We start from the raw sequence: 26,001 nt of genomic DNA, 5'->3' as shown, positions 1-26,001 counted from the left end.
AATTTCCGAAATTTTTTTGAGATCAAAACACAACGCGAAACGGTGACGTGCGGTTACAGGTATGAGGCGCAAAGTTTATCGTGTGACAAATTAAACGGATTTGATAAAAAATAATAATAAAACAAGCCTAAAAAATGTTCACAAAACAAGAAATTTTTTTTATATTCATTAAGAATAAAATCAACAATTAAGAGAAATCGTAATTGAAAATACGAAAACACGTTTGTTGACGCGGAAAACTTTCCACACAGAGGTATGAAAATTTTACATTTCTCTTTCATTATTTTTTAAATATTTATTTTCAATCAATGTATCAAAAAATATTTTGTGAACAATCACGCCCTCTGTAATTTCAAATACGTGAACAATACTTTTTTGCTTTGTTAGTGGCAACACTTTGCGACACAGAGTTAGATTCCGACATTTCGACGGTGCCGCGGACGATGTTTATGATGATGACGCATACTATATGACGGATTAGGATTTCCGCGAACTTTACTGCGTATCTGACTCGTAATCCGAGTTTGAAGGATTGATAGATTTATATATTTTGCTGTTTTTTCTTTTGTAAATAAATATGTTTTATATGTTTGAACTTTTTTGAAAATATTTTTCCATTTTCTTTCGGAAGAAGTTGGGAATCGACCTATACTCGGGTTTCAAATTTTTTCTGATATTTTCTCTGAAGGTGTGGGGGGGGGGGGGGGGGGGGGGGGGTCGACTTATACGTGAGATCGACTTGTACACGAGTATATACGGTAATATATCTAAATATTTTTCTTTTTTTTCAAAAAATAGGAAGGTGTGGCGACACTAGTGCCAATCCACTCACTTCGTATTTAAAAGAATGTCTTTTCGAATCTGACAACATTACTCTTCTCGCATGTTGCTTCTTGTAAATTGGTATTGAAAATATGTTTAATAGCAATAATAGTAAATAGTAAACTTTCTCTCACTGTTTGCAACCTAAAAGGCAGTTCCCACAATATCGCAACACTATAAATGCGATAATTAAGAACTTAAGGGTCTTCAAAGCTTTTATTAAAAACCTCCCTTTAATTATAATTGGAACTGGGCCATCTTTCAAAATAAACAGCCGTTAGTGTCTTCCACTAAAAAATTTACTTTCACAACCACAATTTCACATCTAGACATCATTTTTTACAAGCTCTTTTGTTTTTTCCAATCAAATTCCTTTTTTTTTTTTTTAAAGCATCAACATTAGTGCCGATCCTTACCAGAAAACCACAAGTTAGTGTAAAAATGAAAAAAAAAAAGGCAATCTAGAGAGCTTTGTAAAACATGTTTCTGGATACATAAATTACCCTAATGCCCCATTACCAAAATATGAAGTCAAATTTTAAAAAAAGACATCAAATTTAGTGAGTTTCAATTAGTAGTGATAGACATCTTTCACCCAATTTGTAGATAGATGCAGTTGGTGAAATTTCATGATCGATTTCTCTCTTGGGAGTTTTTCTGTAAATTTCGACAGTTTTTAAGATTTTATATCTCGATAACTGGTTGACAAGGGCAGATATTTTTTGGTGAAAAAAATGTCTCAAGATGCTATTTGGATTGCTACCTATCTAAACTTGTTTCATTATTGCACTATTCGCAGACTCGCTGAAGTCTCTTCTCTAATACTTCATAACCAAGGTTTTTTTCTTACAGAACACATCTTAACATAATGACTTTCAACAAAAAACAATCACGAATTACTAAGGGAGACTTTGGGAAATGTCTTTTTTTACTTAGGGCTCATTCATTAATTACGTAAGGATGTTTTTGGCAATTTTTGACCCCCCCCCCACGTGAGGGTATGTAAGATTTTTCAACCCCCTCCCCCCTATTCTTACTCAAGATTCCATTTCCTTTTTCAAAATAATAAAATAACGAATCTTACATACTTGAAATCAAAATTAAATTCACTATTAAAAATTAAACCTTTTGTATAAAGAAATATTTACTAAAAAGTTAGAATCTAGAATGAATGTTTTTTCAAAAATTTTTTGTGTATGATGCGATACTAATTAAAAATAAAACATGCCATACAAAGTGAGATTCTTTACTTATATGTAACACTATTAATTCTTTGTAAAACAAATAAAAAAACAGCTCATCTTAATAATTGTTTACCTTCCAAACGCAGATGAAATATAATCCCTGTCAAACCACTAGTCCGTGCGATTTCTAATGCAAAATATCACGATTTCTAATGTAAAATATCAACTTCGAAAATATTACATAAGAATGGGTTCGACCCTGCCCTCCCCCCAATGTAAGGATATGTAGCAATTTTTCCAACCCCCCTCCTCCTCGGGACCCTTACGTAATTAATGAATGGCCCCTTTTTTCTTTTTATTATGAATATTTGATGTTTGTTTATGCATATAACTTTTCAAAAGCTTTTCGTCTAGAAACAGAAATAGATTTTCAATAATTCTCTTACTTATCAATATTTTTGTCTGTAAGTTGTTATAAAAAAAATCTTAAAATGTAGGCATACCTCATCTGAACCAAATAAATCAATATCATCATCATCGTCTTCCTTAGCAGCTGGACCATTCTGGACAATTGGAACAGATTTCTTGTCTCCCTATATATCAAGAAAATTTTATGATTTTCACAGAAACTTAAGCTTTAAAACCACATTTATAAACAAATATAAAATTAAAAATAGTTTATTTGAAATATTTAATCACCCTTTTGTCAAAAATGTGAGGTGGGTTTGCAATACCATTCAATTTGAAAATCTTTGTCTACAATGTTTACAAATTTCTTTCAAGTTAATTTTTTAACTAAAGATTTATTAACCAATGCCTCTCTCAAAAGTTTAAAAACAGTTTACATAATTATTTTTATAGCTGTAAATCAGGGTTCATTGATTTAAATCATGATTTAAATAAAGTGATTTAAAAAAAAAAAATCATGGATTTAAATCAGCTGAGCAATGTTTTTTTTTAAATCAAATGATTAAAAAAAAACATTGATCAAAATCAGTCGACTTTATTTTTATAAATTAATTTTGCATTTTTAGAATTGTGTGGCTCTAAATTTAACAATACTGCATTATACAATCTTAACACCAGCTGGCAAAACTACATTGATTCCTCTTTCTGTGTGTTTAACAGGTTTTCAAACTCTTTCAATATTGCTTTTACTCCAAAATTAGTTGTTCAGAACAAAATAAAAATTTGCAGTTTTTCTCATACAAAATGACAAATATGTTATAGTCAAGAAAAGTAATTTTCAATATATTATTTTACACTAAAAATGTAAATGATGGAAACCTTATCTTTTAGCAAAGCGTAAAAATCAAATCTTATCATAACATATTGATAAATCTTTAAAAAATTAGTTTTTAATTTTTAAAGTAATTTTCCTATTTTTAAAAGTAAGCTGAATGAATTCATTAGTTCAGATTGCTTTATTATCAAGGTTTCCCCCCCCCCTTTCTTCATCCAAATTGAATCAATTTCAGAACTTTTATCGACTCTAAGCAGATAAACATAGAAAACTGCCAAATTTTTAAGAATCTTCTTTTCTAAAAAGTATGAAAATTATAATTATAGGAAATAGCAGTACTACTGTTTCCTAGAATTATAGTTGAAGGATTGGTGGTTGTAGTTAGAGGGGAGTGGGGTAACCTTTAATTTTTATTTGAATAACTTATTTGTGTTAAAACTGGTTGTTTTAAACTATTATTAAAATATAGCTATTGCCATGAAATGAAAATAGCTAAAAAGTTGCTTAATCATCCATAGTATGAAACATATGTTAATAAATTTAAAGTAATTAAAACCCACAAATTTTTGAAGATTTAAAAAAAATGAAAAAAAATCTGATTTAAATAAAAAAAAAACCGACTTTTTTGATTAAAAAAAAATTATGAACCCTACTGTAAACAAAGTACTAAAATTTGACAAAATTTTAATCCTGATAAACAAAATGAGCATTAATTTTTAACTTCTGATTAAAATTCTCTATTGTTTTTGCAACATAAATTTACTACGCTCAAATCATTTGAAATACAAAATTTAATTACATACCGATCATTAGAACTGTAGGTATTACCAAAAACATTTATCAGCAGAAATTTATATTCAAAAACATTGTGGTCACACATCACAGATTTGTTGTGGAAAAAAAAGTGCAATTTTTCGCATTTTGCTAATTTGTATCCAATCTGACTTTGTAAAAGCCATCTTTGGTATCAACTTATTTTCTCTTAAAGATATTGTTCAATTCATCTTAAGTAGTCAAATGAACATTTCACACCACTTGGCAACACACTCTCAGAATTACCCTTTTAAAAAATCATTGTATGCAATTAAATAATTTTAAAATCAGGGCAATGATGTTGCAGATAAATGCATTTTTAGCAGTTTTTTTTTCGTTTGTAGAGAGAAATGCACAGCCTATGATCCATGGGCCAAAAGTGTCCCGGGAAGCCTATGAAATTTGCCCGCGGCGAATTCTGAAACAGTAATAATAATAAAAAAAAATTAATTTGAATTTTGACATCTTGAATTCAAATTATGTTTTTCGCAATCACGAGTGTGTGTGTGTGTGGGAATATGTGTGTTTGTGTGTATAGGGTATGTATGTGTGTTTGTGTGTGTGTAGTTGTGTATATATGCTCGTGTGTGTAGGACATGGATGCAACCTGGAGACGGCTTTTTGCTATAGGAGCAGCAGCGTGAGGAGCAGCTTGTCCACGGTGATGAGTGTAGAGGGGTGGCGGTGGGAAAAATCAAAGGACCTCAAAAACAGTCAAATGAAAGCAATAAGCAATCGTGATTGCTCAAAAAAAGAAATAAAAGGGTCGACTGACCAGTTTGGGATGTGGATTTTTTTTGAGGGAAAAAGTATGCAAGAAAACTTTCGGAAGAAGGGTCGATTGGTGGTCGTTTATAGAGGATTGACTAGGGTTGGCTAGAAGACTTTTAACATTGATCAGATAGGGGAAAAAAAATCAGTGCTTTGGAAAATTGGTCGTTAATGGAGGTGGTCGCTTATAGCAGTTTCACTGTATATATAGGGAGAGCTGTGAACTAATAGTAGGATTTGAAAAAAGTCCACTTTTAAGAAGTTGTAAGGCGCTTGACATTGATGCTACAGAAAAGTTGTAACGATGAAAAATGTAGGAAATTTAACCTTCTTTAAACTTTGCATATGAGATTTTTTTTCTAAATTCAGTCATTTCTGAAATATTTTGGACCCCCCCCCCCCACACAAAACCTAATTAGTTTTCTTTAGGGGGGGGGGGGGTTGATTCCCAAAATCTCTTCTGGAGTCAATCCTGTTGGAAAACTTTTTTCTTTGGCACAAATAGGTTCAAATTGAAAAAAAAAAAAAAAAAAAAAAAAAAAAAAAATTTGCCCAACATTTTTTCTCCCTATCAACCGAGTGGACTAAATAAACTGAAATATTTCAAAATGAAATGTTTTTAAATTTCAACATAATCATCATATAAATAATAGCCAATGATTGAGTAACCTGCATGTTTCAACAATGAAACTCGTGCCACAGCATGATAATTTGATAATATGTTTTGGTAATGTTTAATATGCAGGGAAAGGCTTTATCGTGACAAGCTGAACTCGATCCGGCAACTTAACCGTTTTACTGGTAAGACTGTCATTTCAGGGGAATGAAGAAACGAAAAAGTGGTCAACCATGAACGCTACCTACTAGAGTTTAGGGTTCATCCACTGGAGTTAGGGTTACAACTTCAACTATCAAAATATCAAACAGGCAATGGCTTTGTTTAAATGTAAGCAATTTTCACCGGTCATACCTTGACGGGCGACTTTCTAGACTTTTAATAATGATGTGTACATAATGTAACGAATAAGGAAGTCAAGGGGCATCCATAACAGAATATATCTATTTTGAACAATTCATAGCATAAAATATTTATTATTAATTTCATCCAGTGCCATTCAAGCTTGATAGATGTCACTATCGAGGGAAAAAAATATAATAAATAAAAAAAAAAAAAAAAAATGAAAAAAAAAAAAAAATTACCTGTGATGTAGCTGGAAGTAAGTTTGCTTTCTGCAGAACTGATTCAAGATTGACAAGTTTGGTGCATATTTCATTAAACTTTGACGAGAGAGTTGCAAGTTCTAGAAAATAAAAATGTTCAATTGAATTGAAATGTTTTAAGTTATATTATACACTCTAAAAGCTAAACATTTTGATCTTCAATAATTCTAATTTAAATATTACAATAATAATGTTTTCCCACTTTTATATCTTCCTTAAAAATGCTAAAAATTAATTTTGTACCTGACAAGATAGTGAACATTATAGAAAAAGCAATGAAAATCAGTTTTATTGGCCGAACTTTTTATTAACCAAATTAATAAAAAATAAAAATTTGGGCTAATTTTTATAGATGGTGTGGGCTTGAATCAATTTGGATGCAACTGGATTTACATTTTTATATTTAAATAAATGAAGGACTGAAAACAGGGCTTGAAAATAACAGTGGTCCACTGGTCCAGGACCACAAAAACGTCCATTGGACCAACAGAATATAAATTTTAGTGGTCCATGTGAGCAGTGAAATTTTATTCCTGTTTTCCTTTCAGAAATTTTAATTGTTATCATTTTTTGAATCTTTTGAGAGAAAGTCTGAACTTTTAATTACAATGTTAAGGTTTTCTTTGCAAAAAAGGGCGTGAAAGAAATTTTTGCAACAGACAAATCTTTGCCACCCTATTGCAGGCATCTTGAAACAGCAACACATAAGATTCTGTTAAATTGATTCCTCAATCACTATTCGTGAATAGAAAGATACTTTTTGTGTCCTCCCATTCCCCGTGACACGGACAGGTCGATTAACAGTCAAATAACAGTTAGCCGACTCCAATGTCATGTTAATTTTACCCTAAATTTTTCATTATTTAAAACCAGGAAGAGAGGAATGGACCGCTAAAAGTGTTGTGCAGACCAGTGACATTTAGTAATTACTGGTCCATTGGACCAGTGACTTGCATTTCTAAATTTTTACCCCCCGATTGAAAATAATGGAAAAATAAAATTAGTGATTTCATCCAAGCACATAACTTGTCAACCTTCGAAGGAAAAAAAAACAGGAGATTCCACTAGAGATATATAGCTGATTCTCCAGCAACATATCTTCACAACAAAATTATTAAATTATGCTTTTTAATAACATAAATACTAAATTTAAAGTGAAATGGGGATTTTTCGCAGATGTAAGCAAATTGGTAGTAGCAAGTAAAATATACTGCAAAGGAAAAACTAAATAATGAGGAGTTAATTAGCTTAAAGTTTTGTACATTCTCCAGTCTCTACCAAAAAAGTAGCTACAAAAATTTAATTACAAAATTAAGAAAAAAAAAAAATCAATATATATTGAAAATACAATATAAAATTAGTAGGTATAGCCCATGGTAAAATAACTTCAAACTTTCAAAATAATTGAAATACAGTGAAATCCCTCTAATGCGGACACTAACGGGACAACATTTTTTGTCCGCAGGACAGGGGTTTAATAATGTTGTTTGCCTTGGAACCGAGGAATTAAAAACTGTCCGCATAAGAGAGGTGTCCGCCTTTGAGGGGTGTACGTTAAGAGGGGTTTTACTGTATTTTTAAGATGCAAAAAGATTGAAATCTGCTGCAATTTTCGGCAAAGCGCGTGCTTCGTTGAGCATGCAATGTGGAAAGCTTCCAAAAAATTAATTTTTACTAAACGAGTTATTAATTGGAAAAATTCTTACTCCCTGACATTGGTAGACTAGAAAAGGGCGCCATCTATTGAGAAGAAAGTGAAAATTTTTCATGATTGACTGAAAAAACTGCAAAAACGGGAGAAAATAATAAAAAACGGGAAATTGAAAGATAGAAGCAAAAAACGGGAGTCTCCCGTTAAAAACAGTACAGTTGGCAAGTATGCAAGCAGTAGAATCACTTGGTAAGTTAAAATGAGCCAGTTTCATATAACAAAATACAGTTTGATTCTGAAATGTGGGTACTTTTTCACTAAAGGTGTGTTACTTGGTTTTGGGGACACAGTTGCTTAAAGTGATTGGCAATATCTACATGTGACAACCTTACAATTTAGAAACTGAAGTTGTTGAATGTTGATAACTATGAAATTTTTTGTTGGCAATAACGGATAAACAAATGAGAATCACCAAAAAGAAATTAAAAAATCGCCAAGTGTAGGCACAGGCATTTCCTTAACAGAAAAGTACTGAAATATGTAAAAAAAAAAATAGAGAAGAACTAGCTAAAATGTGTAAAATTTTCTGCCCCCAACACTCCCTCTTTAATGAGATATATGAAAAGTTAATTCTGAAGTTCAAGAAGTTTGGTTTACAGAAGCATTTAGTTTTTGTGAAAGTCCATTTTAAAATGGAAAATAGTGAATGTTTTTTTTTTTGACAAGTCCATTTATAAGACTAACTATTTTGTGAAGAGTACCGTAACCTAATTTTTCCTTAACAGATTCCAGAATGTATAGTATTTTACAACCTTTTAAACTAAATTATTTAAAATCTAGAACATGTTTATGAAGCAATTTTTCCCTCTTTTTATTAATTCTTCACAGTTGACCTTTATAGTTTACAAGAATAGTCTCCTTAAACATACTACTTGAAATGTCAATACTTAATGTTTAATGATTTCGTAAGGAACCAAAACTCAATTTTCTTTGAAATTCAGAAATCAGCGTTGAAATACAATTTTCTTGAAATTTTTTCCAGACAGGAAACTTAAGATTTATTTGCAAGAAATGTGAGAATTGAAGGCAAAAAGCAAAATATGTACCAACCTTTTTTAACTTCTGAACGTTCTTTTTCTAACAGCTTAAGACGATCATACACATCTGATGCTGTTCTTTCTACTTCTGATATACCAGTATCACCCTTGAAAATAAGTAAATATATTTCAAAAATCTCATAAATTATCAAATAAAATGTAAAACATATCAATTATTAAAGAAACTTCTCCTTTTTTGCAAAATAAAATTAGCAAAATAAAAAAAAAAACACTCATTTCAAAGAATATTTTGTAATACATAACATTAAAAAATAGAAATTAAAATAAAAATTTCTCACGTTTATATACTACTTTCCCTACTTAATATCAGCTTTCTAAATTTTTTAAACATCCAATGGCGATTTGCTTTGATAAATTTTGTCTCGAGCAGTCCACTTGTGCATTAAAAGTTTTCACACAACACATTGGATATTTTGCTTATTAATAATTATAAGAGAACAAGTAATGAAACATTCATTATTCATAACATTTCATTTGGTCAAAACTAAGTTTGACACGTGTAACTCTAAAAATCTAGACAATATGCTAAAAATATGATAGTAAAAATGTAACAATTTAAAATTCTTTTTACCTACACTAATTTAAATGAAGTTTGACAGCATGTTACAGTTTAGCAAAACATATTACAAAGTTTTGTATTAGCTACAATAAAACCCATGAAGTTGACCACCCTTTTAAGTTGACCACTTTTTTCAGGCACGGAAGTAGCCCTTATCTTATAAATTAACCTCTGTAAGTTGACCACCTGTTTAAGTTGACCACTAAAGTAGTGCATCGCAAGTGGTCAACTTACACAGGTTTCACTGTAAATGTTTTCTGATCACTGTTATTAAACTGTACCAGATTATTATTATTTTTAAATTACTGAAAATTTTCCAATCAACATAACTTTTACAAGATAAGGTGAACTGCTAGCATAGTATTTACATTTTATATTATCTGAAAAAAAAAGTCAAAAAATAAAATACTAATTTTTAAAACATTCCAATACTGAATCACTTAATTTTAATAATCCACAGACATGTGCATATCCAGAGGTGGGCATAGGAGGGCAGCTGCCCCCATCCAAAATAAAAATAATCTATACGTAATAATAACACAAGATGTTTGTGTGTGTGTTTGTGCCGTGCATCCAGGGAAATAAGCAAGGTCTAGAAATATGAAATTTGGTATAAAGGTGCAACCTTTGCAAATGGTGTGCACCTCGGGCTTCGATTGTTGATATTTTAATTAGAAAAAAGTTATTTAATGTTTTATGTAATTTTTAGCTCTTTTTACCTCACAGAACCCGAATCATTTGCGCCAGAAAAATATTTTTTTTAACTAAAATGTAGCAAATTTAATTCCTAACATGAAGAGATGAACATTAAAGCAGATCGACCAATTATTATATTTTTTATGAATTTTTGGAAAAACCTTTATTTTGCGCTTTGCTTTTTTTTTTGGGTTTCATTTTTTTTGCTTAACCCATCCTTCAAAACGTATAAAAATCCCTTTTCTAAAATTCAACTATGTAATAATCAAAACATTTATCCCTCTTCAGAAGAATTTTTTTAAAAAAAACATGAAATAGTTTTTTTCTACAATTTTTTTAATGCAAAACAGTACATCAAATCATGGGTGCCTATATGCAAAATTTTAAGGGGGGGGGGGAGGCTCAGATATTCTCCCCATGGTTTAGCAGGATATTTTCCCTATAGACACAGATTTCATTAGATTAGAGTTATTAAAGTTTGACATTTTTGATAAATTATTCATCAATGGCTAGAGAAATGTTTTTACATTTTTGGAAAGAAAAAAGTACTAAAAGCAAGAAAGTTCTAATTTCTAAGGGGAGAGGGGTTAAGCCCCCTTTTATGGGCGGCCTTGCATCAAATATTCATGCGTCAGTTGAATCGGTCGAAAGAAACATTCTTCTCTTATCTGTGACGTCAAACCCCAGATTTTGATTCGATACTGTGGCATCGAATCTTTAATTGCAACAATGTTTGTCTTTATTTTTTTTAAGATCTTCCGGTACAGCTTGTTTTTTTTTTCTTTCCTTTTTTTATTTGATTTAGGGATTGCTCCCATTTATTTCTCCTCCCCACCCCCGGCTGGACGTTTTGCTGTATCAAAACTACGTTACTTTACATACTTTACCAGGGGTCTGGCCAGAGGATATTTGGGTCCGTTAACGGACCCTTCACAAAAATCCGATCAACCAAAACGGACCCTTCACAAAAATCCGATCAACCAAAACGGACCTTTCACAAAATCCCGATCAAACAAAACGGACCCTTCACAAAATTCTGATAAACAAGATCGGATCTTTCACAAATTGTTTATTGAAAGAGCAAATCTGAAAGTAAAATAACGCATATTTCTGTGTATAAACCTTCTGTGTTTTTTGAACCTTTTTTTAAGTCGAATTAGAGGGATCAGATTATAATATATTGATATTTAATATAATATATTTAATATTTAATATAATATTGATATTTAATATAATATTTAATATAATATGTATTGATATTTTTTTTTCAAAATCGGCTAATTTTGAAAAAAAAACGGCACTCTTGCGATGCTCCTTCAAGTAATGCTCCTTCAAGCGATAAATAATTCTAACTGCCAAATAAATATAATGGTTCTTTGTTTTATCACAGCTAATTAGCAGTGGTCCTGTTGTAAGCTTTTCTGAAAAGGCATTGGTAAGCACTTTTCTCCCCTCTCATGATTTAATAAACAATAATAATATATATCTGCGAAATGAACTTAGAACTGCAAAGGGATAGTAAGGGTGGGGAAAAAAATATGATCGCTTCAGATAGGGTTACCAACTTCAAAATTATCACCACTTAGCGTCTGGCGTTGAACCTTTATAATGACTTGATTAGAAAATATTCCCATCATTTTACCAGCTTGTCAATATTTGCGTTTTTACGGTGGGTGTGGTGCGATGTTTAATTGTTATTTTGGGAGAAAATTATATGGGTTTTGATTTTTCGATGCTAACAAGGATGATTAACTTTAATAAACTCTTTTAATTACCGTTTCTTTTTTCTTTAGATGTCTACATTTTGAAATATGCAATCTTTTAACATCCGATATGAGAATCATATTTTGTTCTTTTTTCAAGCTAACATCGCTTTATTAGGATGCAAATAAATGAAAAGTCTTTTTATTTCTGTTAGAACTCTCATTTCAAGTTTTTAAAGCAAAATTCCATTTTCTGTTATTCAGTCAAAAATTAAAATGCTGAATAGATGGTTTATTTTATTTTATTTATTTATTTATTTATTTATTTGCTTCAACTGTGTCCACAGATATTAATGAAATGTTTATCATAGGACTCTAAAATGTAATTTTAAAATAATTTTATCAAAAATATTTTTTTCACAAGCTGTTTTTATACTTTTGATGCCTTCACTTTGAGAATTGTGATCTCTTTGCATCCGCTACGGGAATCCGATTTTTAGAATTTTTGATGATTGTTACGCTTTGTTAAGAGGTAAACAATTAAAATATCTTTTTATTTTTGTTAAAATCACGGAATTTATAAGTTTTAAACGAAATTCTGTGCTTTTTAAGAGTGTCTTGGGTCAAAAAGTTAAATGCTGAACCCTATTCTGAATTTTATTTTATGAATTTATTTTTCTGTTACAGTTATTTTAAATACTGTACCGAAATATTTCTAGTATAATTTAACATAATGTAGAATGGTAGATAAATATTGATACTTGAGAGAGCGATGTCCCCCCCCCCCCCCCGCCAAATATCAGACCACTCCAGAATGATTTTCTCGACATAGAAGAGGAAAACACTCAACTTTAAGTTTAATTGATGCAGTTTGTGCCATCTCTACATTCTAAACTTTTGTTGTAACAAAAAAAAAAAAATTTTTTTTGCAAAATTATTTGATTTTTCACAAAATTAATTCATTTTTCACAAAATTATTTGATTTTACATTTTTTGAGGGCGGAAACTTTCAATTTGTGGAATAGAACTCTAAATTGTCGCCAAATGATGACAATTTTGCCGAAACAGAGAAATTTGCCGAATAAAGAAAATTTTGGGTTGTAATAGTGACCTTTTTGAGAGAAGTGCCAGGGGAGCCTTTCGGAGGGAAGAGGCTCCCCTGGGCCCTTCCACGTTGAGCTGGATATGCCCTTGTCCACAGAACATTACAATAAGCATGGATAAATCTCAAAACAAAGTTTAATTTTATGCATTATATAGGGCTTTCTTGTGACTCCCCAAATAGATTATAGTAAAAACAACATTGATTTTATCATTTATCCCTTACATACTTCCCTCTTATAATTAAATCCTATCTTCATACGGCAGCTGTGGCTATAATTTTTATTGTACAATTAAAAGTTTTACTTATAAAATTATCAAACATGCCTTCATCATTTTTTTTCTAACACTCTACCCTTCCAATGACAAGAAACTAGCTTTCATTAAAAATATTATTTGTAAAATTTTTCAAAGAGCACTGGAACATCTTAAATTTATAATTTTCTCTGACCAATTCCATTTTTTAGCTTCCTGGATTACAGGACGCTTTCTCAAGGGTGCAAATATAGGAGGGCGGGGGGGGGGGGGGGGGGGGGGGGGGGGGCTCAAGCCTCTTCCTAGAAATGAGAACTTCCTTGCTTTTAGTGCTTTTTTCTTTGCAAAAAATGTATAAAGATTTCTTTCCAGTCATTAATGAATAAGTTATTAAAAATGTCAAACTTTAATATCTGTAATCTGTACTGAAATCGGTTTCCATGGAGAAAATATTTTGCTAAACCATGAGAAATTTTTTTAAGCCCCCCTTAAAATTTTATATATGGGCAACCTTGTGCTTTCTAGGAGTTAAGTAATTTATTATCCAATAAATGCATCATAAAAATGATCAAATTTGAAACTGAAACAGCTGAATAAGGTGAACTTCCGATAAGTTGAGGTTTTTCTTCAGTCCTGCCGGATTTGAGTTATTGCAAATTGACTGCACTGACATCAATAAATATTGAAAAAATATGTCACTGATTGAGTAGTAAACTTTTATTCTTCATAGACAAACAAAATATAGGCATTCTCAACCATACCAAACAAAACAAGGCATACATGCAGCAAATGGCATAAAAATACAGTGAAGCACCGTTTATACATTTTTGAAGGGACTGTATGAAAAAAGGGTATAAATGAAAAAACATATAATAGGTATAGGTTTATGTGTATCAGACTCTGCAAGGACCAATTTAAAAAAAAATGTATAACTGATAAAACATACAAAAGAGAAACTTAAACGGTGCTTCACTGTATATGTAGTTTTATTTCTGAATTCAGTTTTAAACTGCTACCTTACAAGCTAAAAAACTGACAACCATATAGCATTTTCATCGTATATCTTATTGGTTATTGAGAAACTCAGAGCTTCAATTCAAAAACAAGCAACATCTAGGTTAAAAAATGAAAATATTGAAAAATGAGAGAAAAAATTACATCTACGAACTATAATGTTAAGAAAAATACATAAGAAATTTCATGTATTTCCTTGTAACAATAAATAGTTAAAATGAAAACACTGGATTTGTCTAAAAGATCACTCAAAGAAACGATCATATGCATTCCTTCATTTGAATGGGAAAAACAGGATGATATAATTTTAAGATATTGTTTCAAATGATTAGCAATTTTTTAACATTGGTAATAGGTTTTTTGTGTTACTAAGTATTTGTCTACATAGTAGACAATAAAAAGCATACTAAGCAAAAATAGAAAGATATTTTCTTTTACATTTGGCAATACAATAACAGCAGAATAACATATTCCTCTGTTGTTGTAAAATAGAATTCATTCAATCTGAAATATGAAATTCACCAAATTTCATTAATTAGTGAAAAAATCATGAATGATAAAATTAGTTGTGTACTCAATATCGAAAGTCTTTGAACAATAAACTGGACATTACACATTAATATAAAAAAATAAATTCACCATGGTTATTTTCTAATTTCTACCATTTAAGTTCACAAAGAACTGTTTCATATTAACACTAGAAAGACTGAAATTTTCAGTATACCTAGAAAGACTGAAGGGGCCAGCATGGTCCCTACCCATCTTTGGAACAAATTCTTTTTTTTTTTTTTTTCGACTAACCAAAAACTTGGTGCATAATTATTTTCAAATTTTCTTTCTTTCTTCGCCAAAAAGTAGAATTAGTTTCTCTTTTTAAGAGCAATCGGGTTGCCAACCTTGGAGAAATAATTTGAGGAGCACCTGTGGTGATTTTGAGGATCATCTTGAAATTTTGAGGAGCAGCTAGCTGTTTTGCATAAAATTCAATAAAAAACTAAAACAAATTATCTATTTTTTTGAGCTTTGATAATCATTTTAAGCACTAGCATAAAAATAAAAACATCTTTAAACACTAGGTCATGACAAAACCGCTTGGCCAAGAAATACAGAGCAAAATACCTTTTGCAGAGCTACGGTGTTTTGGTATTTTTTCGGAGCAACTCTGCAAAATGCATTGCAGTTGGCAACTCTGCTGTTCACAGCATTTGGATATTCTACCGGCAGCATAAAGAGGAAGTTACAGATTAAAATAGAGTGATTTTTTATTTTTTTTTTGATGCAATTAGGAGAAAGGAAAAAATCTTTTTTTATTGCAAAATAGCTTAGGGACCACTGTGGCTCGTCTTTCTAGGTTATATGGATCAATATTTACAGTACTAGGAGGTGAATGATGAAATGATAAAACAAGCATTAAAATAGTGTCATATAGTGAACAGTCAGCAAGTTCCATTAAGCTTGGTTTGATATTGTTCAAGTTATTGAACAACGAACTACGAAAGGGGCGACACGGGCCCCTCCGTCTTTCTAGTGTTAAAAAGAGAAAAGATTAAGCAAGCAGAAGCTAAAACATGTACTCACTGACTTTTTCAGATAATTTTGTATTTTCTCACGAGCGTGTGCTATCTCAGAAGCTAGTGAGGACTTTGTCATCCCCTAGCAAAAAATTGGGACAGGGAAGTTAATTCATGCACACACATTTTAGTTTATTAGATCAATGTCTAACTAAGCAAAAGCAACTTCAGTCGTAATTAAATTGTTACTTGAAATAATTGTTAAAAAACTCAAAAGCTAAAAAAATCATTTCAACAGCAAAACTCGCAAAAAACAAAAACACATTAAATTTTTAAGGATTGTTACAAAGCTCAAGAGAAAAAGAAACAGAAAAACACACAAATCCACATGAATTACAATATTACAAATTAGTAAAACATTGAAGTTAAAAAAGCACCAAATACCAGAAAAAACAGGCAGCGTAGGTCTTAGCCCTTGTTGCTTTTCAACATTTTAACTATTTGATCAGATCTAGATCAGGGTTCGTACTCAATTTCAGAAATAAATTGAAGGAGTTTTCGAAGGAGTAAAATGAGATTTTGAAGGAGTACTAATGGGCTGTCATTATATGACATCAAAATTTTTTTCAACATATTTGACCCTTTCCCCCCTTTGTCACTAAGTGTCACACTTCATCAAACCCCTCCTCGTCACTTGTCATATTTTTATAAACATATTGTTACAATACTGTGTGATGTCACTTTTTGTCACCCTCTCTCTTCCCCTTGTCACAATTTTGTGAACCTGTCTCCTCCTCAAGGCATGACATCACTTGTGGATGACCCATTTTACAATATCATGATTTACCAAACAATTTAACAAAATCACTCAATATAGTACATCTACTTATGTATTTTTAAATATTTAAATAATAATTAGACAACCTGACTTTTGCTGCTGAGAGTGTGGTGGAGGGAAAAACAATAATTATAAAACTTGAAAAAATAGCCAAGCATCATTTAAGCATGTTTTACTTCACTTATGAAATGTCTTAGTCATCTAATAAAATTTTTAACCTTCCACTATTATGACTTAACTATGATCAATTTGTAAATCACATCTACATCTTTATGAAAAAAATAAATATGTACACTAAATTACTACATCAAAATTGCCCTTGTGACAAAGTTAGTTGTTGGTCAAAGTAGTTCAAGTTAATGTCATAGAGGAAGATTATGTAGCATTGAACTAAAAAAGGAGTTTTGAAGGAGTTCAAATCAAAATGAAGGAGTTTGAAGGGCCCTTCAAAAAAATTTCCTAAATGATGGAGTATTGGAGGAGTTTTGAAGGAGCGTACGAACCCTGTTGATACATCAAAGCTAAACTTGGTATTTTAAGTTTTATTTCCCAGCTTTTGAAAATGAAGATAGTCGGGAATTGGATTCTAATTAATGTTTTTCTGCAAAGAAGCAATGCTCAGTTTTGAGTACTTGAGTGACAGGTTAAAGCAGTGGTGCCCATCTGGGGGGGGGGGAGCTAAAGGGTATTTTTCTCCCTTTTGGGGGGGGGGTCTATGATATTGAAGGGGGTGCGCACTTGGCCTTCGGAAGGGAGCACCCCTGGTTAAGGAACTCCAATGAAAGAGTATTCTGCCCACTTGACTGTTGAGATTATGTCAAAACAACAAGGTATGTTTCATTTTCAAACTTATCTTTCTGCAGCAATCAGGGCTCCATAAAGATATTGGGAAGTTCTAGGCCAAGCATTTTTTTCAGGGCATCCTATAGTCAAACCTTACAAATTTTTGCCATTGGATCAAAATAATTTTAGCCTTTTGGGATTCCCTAAAAAGTGGGGGCACTAGGCCAGGGCTTCGCAACCGGTGTGCCGCGGCACACTGGTGCGCCGCGATAATGAACCCGGTGTGCCGCTGTATTTTCGTAATTATTGAAAAAGAAAGAGCCTTGACGTATTTTATTTTTAAGTGACAACCGAATAGCGTTTGTATCGTTAAGTAACTTCTCAACTGACCCTTTCGATTATGTGCAATAAGACATACCCGACAAGGGGAGAGGCGGAATTTACTGCCCCACCTCTTTTAATCTTCTTGTGCAAGTCACAACTGTGATAGGAACAGGAGACCCTCGGGTTTGAAGTGATCCTATTACTTTCTGTTTTTGAAAACGGATTTAAATTTACACGAAATCAACTAATAATATAGAATTTTTCTAAATCTTTCGCAAACGGGAGTATCGTTCCCTCCTCCAGGAATTTTAGCCCCAGCTTTAGCTTTCGTTTTCCTCTTTTCGAGTTCCGATATTAATTTCCTTTTATCGTAGTTTCTCAGAGCTCGGTTCTAAGACTTAGTAAAATAGAAATTAAAACCATGCTCTGTTTCCTCCATCGTGCAGCTCTCATGGTAAGACTTACCAGATGAGCTGAAGTCAACTTTAGCCTAAGTGGTGAATTTCATAAAATTGATGCCGCGTAATTCTCGAATTTTCTCTATACTTAGTAAGGAAATGGGGGCAGTTCAACTTTTTCATGTAGAGATTCGCTGGATTTCAAGTGGTGAGTTACTGTCAAAAATTTTTGAATTGAGGGAAGAGGTACGAGTTTTTGATTTTAAAAAACGAAATGCAGTACGCCAGTTTGTTGCAAGACAAATATTGGCTGACAAAACTAGCGCACATGGGTGACATTTTTGAAAACCTTAACAAATTGAATCGGAAATCGTAGTACAAGGAGAGAATTGGGGTTACATGTATGGACAAGTCCAAACAGGTTCAAATCAAAAATTCAGCTGTGGAGAGAAGAAGTAGTTCGTGGCTCATTGGACATGTTCAAACGGACCGTCAACATGGTATGTGAAGAAAATGGCATGGAAGAAAAGCTGCTGAATGGGGTGTCAGAACATTTAGTCATACTTCAGGACACGTTTAAGCACTATTTCAAGAATCGTAACATGGAACAGTACGACTGGACTCGCGATCCATTCTCTTCATCTGCGGATGCATCACTTAAAGACCTTTCTCTGAAGGCACGAGAAGAATTTATGGACCTCAAGAGCGACCGTACTCTTAACTTAAGTTGAGCGAAGTGCCTCTGGACGAGTTTTGGTTGCTGGTTAAAAATGAGTACCCCACTATCTCTTGCCTTGCTATTGATGAGTTGCTACCATTTTCAACCACATATATTTGCAAACTCAACCTCTCAGCCCTCGCACTTATAGAAAAAAAACAGTAAGAGATCATCTCTAAAGAGCCTGGATCAAGAATTTCGTTAGCTCTTTCCCGCATAGAGCCGAACATCAAACGTCAAAAATTAGTGTCAAACGGAAATTAGGTGCTTAGTTTTAATTTCTTGCTTTCTTCTGTCTTAAAACATTATTTGATAAATCGTTTAACTGCAGTGTGCACTTTAATGACATGTTTGACAGAAATGCTTTGAAACATATGAAGCATAATTTTCTGTAAATAGCTATAGTTTTGTTGTTCATTATCAACCTCAATACATTCGAAATATTTCTGCTTTCTAAATAGATTTAAATACACTGCGTTTGTTTTAATTGTTTTATTCATATAAAAAAAGTCCACCTCCTCTCCTTCCCCGTCTTTTTCTCAGTGAATGATAAAAACATTTCTATATTACCATTGCGAAATTAAGTTCAGTGTGCCCCGTTAATCTAGAAATTTCTTAAGTGTGCCGCAAAGTAAAAAAGGTTGAGGAGCACTGCACTAGGCTACGGCCTAGTTGGCCTGTTCAGTAATCAGGTTCTGGCAGCAATTGATTACAAGATCCCCATTATCACCCACGGGTTCGCTGTCATATACAATTTTACATCAGTCGCTATAAACGCACTAGGTGACTCAATGCTGCCTGTGACGGGTGGCAATTGAGTTTTAATGCTTCTTCAACCCTTGGATGTACTCAGGACTGGACGTCTGGCTCCTTAAGGTTTAGAGGGGTGAGACAGGGCAGAATGGCTTCCCCTGGGTGTTCTGCACCCAACAGAACTAATACTGACCTGATAGACATTGACAGTCTGGAGAAGATCGTGTTACACACACACACAGACAGATGCAAACTTGTTTTAATAGTGTATACCATCTGCAAGGGCGGCTCGACTAGCTGGCTTTGCGGCTATTTAAAAAACCCAAGGAGTTCCAAGTACCTTAGAAACTTTTTTTTTCTCCCCCTCAAGTAGTTTCCCAGGAGTCCATAAGCACCCTGCTAAATCTACAGCATTAGGTCCCAATCCTTTGAAAAGATTTTCTGCATTTCTAGTAAATTTTGTCTTTGGTTTACAAATAAAAATTTTCTTTGTTTTTAAATCTTTAAAAATTTTGATTTAAATCAACAATTAAAAAAAATAATAATAAACTGATTTAACTTGCTCAAACCTGCCACACTGCATTTTAAACTGTGCAGGATTTGCCAGTTTTAAGTGCCCTTCACACAACTTCGTGCTCTATTTCAAACCTAGCCATAAATACAGGTATGGAACTATTTGAATTTTCCTGCATTTTCGAGAGTTCTAGAATTGAAGGGTTTGCAGCAATAATGAGTTAACTTAAAATTTTTCGGTAATTTGTTTCAACAAGGAGTTATCTCTGGTTGATAGTTCTCAAGTTATTCGCTAGAATGAGTTAGCAGCTTCATTCGCTTGAGGCAAAACTCTTGAGGTAAAACTCTTTGTTGCTGCAAATTCCATGATTAATTTTAGCTCTGTTGACGCCTTCTAGATGTGCAGCCTGTTGGAGTACCAACATGAAGAATAATAATATTCTTAAACATACCTTATCAAAATTACATTTTGCATTTAAAAGCTAATAGATCAAGATTACAATAGAAATTAAGGACAAAATCTTAACTTTTCAATCACCATGCAATATGAACACCAAAGATCAACGAAACAAAACTTCAAACATGCATATAACACTCACTGAAACTTGTTGCTGAACGGAGGATGTTCCACTTCCAGATTTTGATCTTGCTGCATAGAACTGTCTCTCAGCTTCATTATATCTGTTTGCATCAAACCAAACAGTTTCATGTAAAAGAGGCACAAGGAGACCTTTAATTGAAATCAAAAGATTATTGAAATTATTAATGATCAACTGCTACAAAAATATGACAAAAAACAAAAACCATGAATGGTTGAGGTAAGAGTGAATTAAATTTTTTTTATAGGACATAAAGAAACTAAATCTCTCACTGTTTTATTGAACAGTGAGAGATGTATTTAATAATTCAAGCTTAATGCATTACTTAGGATGCAAATAATATTTGGGCAATTATCGGAAAAGAGGTAAGGGCTATTCCAAGGAAAACGGTAATTTTGTCCCGCACGTGACGCTTCATACATTTTATGAAAAATAATAATTTAAAAGGATGATGAACATACTTTTTTTGCTTAAGAAATCAAACGCATGTGTGACTTCTTAAGCGAAAACTTACTTCGAAAATTATTTCTTTTTTTATGAAATATGGGAACTGTCAGGTGCGGGACAAAAAGACCACTTTCAATGGAATGGGCATATACATATTTTTTTCAATGGTTTAAATAATTATTTCTAAACTAATGAGATGTTTCCTTTACGTTGAAACCATAGCTGTCAAAAGCTACAATTTGTTTCGTCATTGCTGCATTAATAGAGCAAAAATGTTAGCTTATTCATGAGCAAGTTACCAGAGGTTGACTTCGGATGTCCCACACATGACGCATGTAAATAAATTTTATTTTAAATAACAAAATTGTTCAATAAAAATATAATTTCGTCAGGAGTATCTTTTTATCAAATGTCAAGATTAAAAAAATTGCTTACCCCTGTTTCATTAAAAAATTAAGAGATGACGAAACGTTGATGAAATTTAAGCGTATTTTGTGACGGTGGAATGGCTCTGTAGGCACCGCTTAATGTGATTACAAGTAAAGTTATCATTCGCTTTATGTTATCAGAATCCAGGGTACATATGTGATTACCCCCCCCCCCCCCCATTTGGGGACATCTGATTTTTTGCACAAAATTGAAATATTCTTCTCGCCAATGAGGCGTTTATTTTTTAAGCATGGCATCCCTGGCGAAACTAACCTGTGTTTGGCAACCTGAAGGCAATCTTAGATCTGTTCAAACTTGTTCACTTGGTATCGGTTTCACGCAGGAGAGATTCTTGGGAACAAATCTGATATACCCCCCTCTTGGCGACTTTTTCCTGTTGGCGCCAAAAAAGCGTCGCCAAGAAAACTATGTATGACGTCATATGTCATACATCGTTCTTAGCGATGCTTTTTTAGCGCCAACAGGAAAAATTCAAATTATGTCATTAATTATTTAATGAAATTAATGCATTAATTTTTTTCCGTTGTTTCTCCGGGATACGAGCCCTCGGTCTCATAGTACTTTCGTAATGAGACCCCTGCCTCGGTCTCATTACGAAAGTACTATGAGACCTCGGGCTCGCCAGTTATCCCTCCGACTTTTAATATACATCACAGTCGGATATAAGTCACAGATCTCCTCCGTTCAGTATACAATAAAGTCACAGATTTTATGTGAAATTAACACCATTTTTGTGCTACAAAAATGCCAACCAGACCAAAATACAAACTACCAGAAACACACTAAAAACACAATAATTCAAAATATGTTCACTTACCTAACCTCTTTATTTTCAATTAGTTTAAATATAAAAAATCTATTTAGGACTCCGGTACGTCCAAACGTTGGACGACCTGACGAAAAAGAAGATTCATTCAAAAATTTCAATTGATACATTTGGACAACATCACAAACCGAACTCATAATTAAAATAGAAAATTCAACTAAATTAACATTAAAAAACAACAAGAAAAAGAATACTCTAAAATAAAGTTTGAATTGAAACTTTATTTTAGAGTATTCAACTTAAAATCTCCCTAAGAGCGAAACATATGAGCACCTACGTCCTACCACACAGACACGTGCAAAAAGAGACTTCGAGAAACTACTTTCCAGCGTTCAAGTTGCAAAACCAGGGTTGCCAAGTTATCGCCTTATTGGCGATTTTCGTATCGAGCGAAAAATTAAAATCTCGCCAAGAGGGGGGCATATCAGAGGAGAGCCGATTCTTGTTTTTTTGTGCAAGGTATACCTTACAGGAAAGCTTATTTTGTGTTAGTTTAAATTCAGTAGTTGTGTTTTGATGAATAAATATTAGAAAATTATTTTCAAATAAAAAAAGAACCGACTTAAAAAAACAAAGAAGAACTAAAAAGTAAAAAATAATTGGTCATACTTACAGAGGATTTCCTACCCAAACGTATAAATCAAATTTATTTTACCATTTTAGTACGAAAATCAACTAAACACCCAATTATAAAATAAACACTGATTTTAATTACTATTCAATGAATTATTTTAATACCTAATTATATACGATCTCTTAATTTTTAATAACCATTTGAAGTCGGGGCCTCCTATAAACTACTACCTAACATAACTGAGTAGGTTTAGTTTTAAAGATTTGCGCGTTTTGTTAAATTAGTGTTTAACTCAGGATTTGGTGGGTTGTCAGTTACGTCAGGTAGTAGTTTATAGGAGGCCCCGACTTCAAATGGTTATTAAAAATTAAGAGATTGTATATAATTAGTTAGGTATTAAAATAATTCATCGAATAGTAATTAAAATCAGTGTTTATAATTGGGTGTTTAGTTGATTTTCGTACTGGAATGGTAAAATAAATTTGATTCATACGTTTGGGTAGGAAATCCTCAGTAAGTATAACCAATTATTTTTTACTTTTTAGTTCCTCTATGTTTTTTGAAGTCTGTTCTTTTTTTATTTGAAAATAATTTATTTTTTGCTTTTTAGTGGTGTAAATATAAAATAAGTACGGAGGGTAGAGTATGTGGTACACTCCTTACGTACATCTCGAGTGAGAAAGTGTCGAGTACAGGAGCCTGAAAACAGCTAAGATGAGCAAAATAGAGAAAGAAATAGAGCACAGCGTCTCGGAGACTTCCGAAGACTGTGAAGAAAGGCTTTTTCAAATGCGCAATTATTTACAAAGAAAATTGTCTTCATCATCAGCTTAACTTTATTAAAGTATGCTTTCCGGAAAAGATTCACGAGTCACTAAAAAACAACAGAAATCGCTTTAACTTTTAACATAGAATTTGAAGAGATTTCTGGATTTTTCAAGGATCCCATCTTCTGATATGCCCTAATGTTCATGGGATCACCTAGGAAGTACATACCTCTTCAAACGAGAGAGAAAAAATCCCAAATTCGTCTATACGTGTTTGAGTTTACAGGGGACATACATAAAAAGATTCCGACGAGATGAGGACGTCTTTTTTGAAGTCGGTTAAAAAAAGGAAAAAAAAATCGTAATGCGCATAACATTTTATACGATTGGCACTAAAAACTGATCTTTGTTTCTCTCCAGGATTTATTTGTGCGCCAATTTAGTTAGAAAGATTTAAATGTCAATGGTTTTCCTAACTATTTTATATTTCACAATAATACGTATCACGTAACTTGTGAAAAAACTCACATTTCTCTTTACTTGTCCCCGTTATTGATCAACACCACACTAGAAACAGTATCTTTTGTGATGTTGTATATATGAAGATCAAAATACTACTAGAGCAATGACATTAAATGAATTTCCTGTTTGCTTCAAAGGAGTCTTTATTCAAAATTTGCGATATGACTACTAACGATTAATACAGGGGGGGGGGGATATTTAGGTGGGGGGTACTCCCCCAAAGCAATAGACCCCCCTAAAAAGGGAAAATATTCCTCAAAACACCCCCCCCCCGCCAAGGGGCACCCCTGATTAATATTAATGTTTTATGGTACTTTCTTTAACACTGAGTAAAGAAAGTACCTTTGTTTTATGGCACTTTTTTTAACAATGGATTTTATATTTAATCGTTTAATATTGAAATTAAATGAAGTTTATTGTTTTTTGCCCATAACTTTTCTAAAGAACAAATATGGTGAAGCAAAGATTGGGACCTAATTTTGATTACTCCTATCCATTAAACAAAAAAAACCATAAAAAGTATCGTAATTAAACCTGAGGTATTTTATATACCACCATGTACTTATAGCCTAATAGCATACACATTTTGGTCACACTTGGTCATTTTCGGATTATTTGTGTTTTTCGATTATCCATGTACACCCTTGCTTTAATTAGCACAGATAATTGGGAGTAAAGTGCATAGTTACTTGTGAAAAAATGAGTGAAAACCTTTTCTTATATACTCAAAAAGAATAATGGATCGAGTTTTCATGTTTTTAAAATAATATTGACTGCTCTTTCTGCCAGTTTCAATAGGTTTTGTCGAACACAATAGATTGGTAAAATTCTGTTACGTTGATTAACATTAGTTTTAGGTACTTTTAGTCTAAGTATCTAAATAGTTTTCTGATATTTTAAGAACATAATTCATTAACAGAAAGAGGTCCAAATTTAAATTTTGAATCAGAAAATCGCTCATTTCGACACATGGACGGGGAATTTTACACCTTTTTTTGCCTGATTGCTGAACATGCGTCAATTGACACAGCTTTTATTTTTTATCTAGACCATGCAACGCCGGGCAATGCAGCAAGTAGTCTACAAATGCACCGCTGCATTCATAAAAGAATATCTCGTTTTGAGTGGGAAAACATAAGGACACATGAGATGACCAACAATAGGTACTGAAATGGCTGAGGTGGACCTCTATAGCTTCAGTTGTTTAGATAAATTACATGAAAGTTACTAGTTTAATTTTTCGTGTCATGGAGGAAAAACTCATATCCAGAGAAGTTTGTAACAGGCCAATAATTCCTCTACATTCAATTACCGGCACAGTTCGATACTATTTTAAGAATTTGTGCCCGCAATCTATGGGGAAAATAAAACACCTGCGTTTTCAACTTAGTTCATTAGAAAACGCACAAAAGTATTAGTCGAATTTACAACAATACAACTATTTATAGCATTAGTTTGTGTAGTGTGAGACATATGAAATAAAACGCTGAGAAGTGTAAACACTGGATAATATTTCATAACTTTTACAGCAAAATGAAGCTGCTTTTAAACACTTTTTTTGCATCAACTTACCGTTAGATACCATTTTTAATTTTAAAGTTCAGTGAAGTAATTTTAAGATGAGCAGAATTTCAGCTCGTACACGCGGTACAACGAAACAGCGAAGAGAGCTTTAAATGGACACGGATGCCAAACGATTTAAAAATCAAACAAAAAAGTATCAAATTTTTATAATTATATTTTGCAGCACAATTACCTTACTGGAATTTCCAAACGATAAATGATAAGAAATTTTTAACTTTTTAAAGCAAATTCTACTGTTTAAAG

At 32.5% G+C, this 26,001-nt stretch overlaps 1 protein-coding gene across 2 annotated transcripts in view; it reads right to left on the bottom strand.

The window, feature by feature from the left end:
• LOC129229268 (elongation factor 1-beta-like) overlaps nucleotides 1–25,867 on the bottom strand; it is a 34,729-nt gene extending 8,862 nt beyond the window's left edge. Inside the window, exons 1-6 of one of the 2 annotated variants that reach the window (XM_054863540.1) lie at nucleotides 25,747–25,867; nucleotides 20,589–20,719; nucleotides 15,730–15,804; nucleotides 8,816–8,909; nucleotides 6,034–6,134; nucleotides 2,510–2,599 (exon numbers count right to left, since the gene is read on the bottom strand). In XM_054863540.1, coding sequence (XP_054719515.1) covers nucleotides 2,510–2,599; nucleotides 6,034–6,134; nucleotides 8,816–8,909; nucleotides 15,730–15,804; nucleotides 20,589–20,719; nucleotides 25,747–25,759 — 504 coding nt within the window. In that variant the 5' untranslated portion in view covers nucleotides 25,760–25,867. The remainder of the gene's footprint in view (nucleotides 1–2,509; nucleotides 2,600–6,033; nucleotides 6,135–8,815; nucleotides 8,910–15,729; nucleotides 15,805–20,588; nucleotides 20,720–25,746) is intronic. The other variant, XM_054863541.1, reaches the window with a different exon arrangement.
• Between the last annotated feature and the right edge of the window lie 134 nt (nucleotides 25,868–26,001).

Source organism: Uloborus diversus, chromosome 9 (genome assembly GCF_026930045.1).
Source record: "Uloborus diversus isolate 005 chromosome 9, Udiv.v.3.1, whole genome shotgun sequence".
In the NCBI taxonomy this organism is placed as follows: domain Eukaryota; kingdom Metazoa; phylum Arthropoda; class Arachnida; order Araneae; family Uloboridae; genus Uloborus; species Uloborus diversus.
This window is presented reverse-complemented; position numbering and strand designations above follow the sequence as displayed.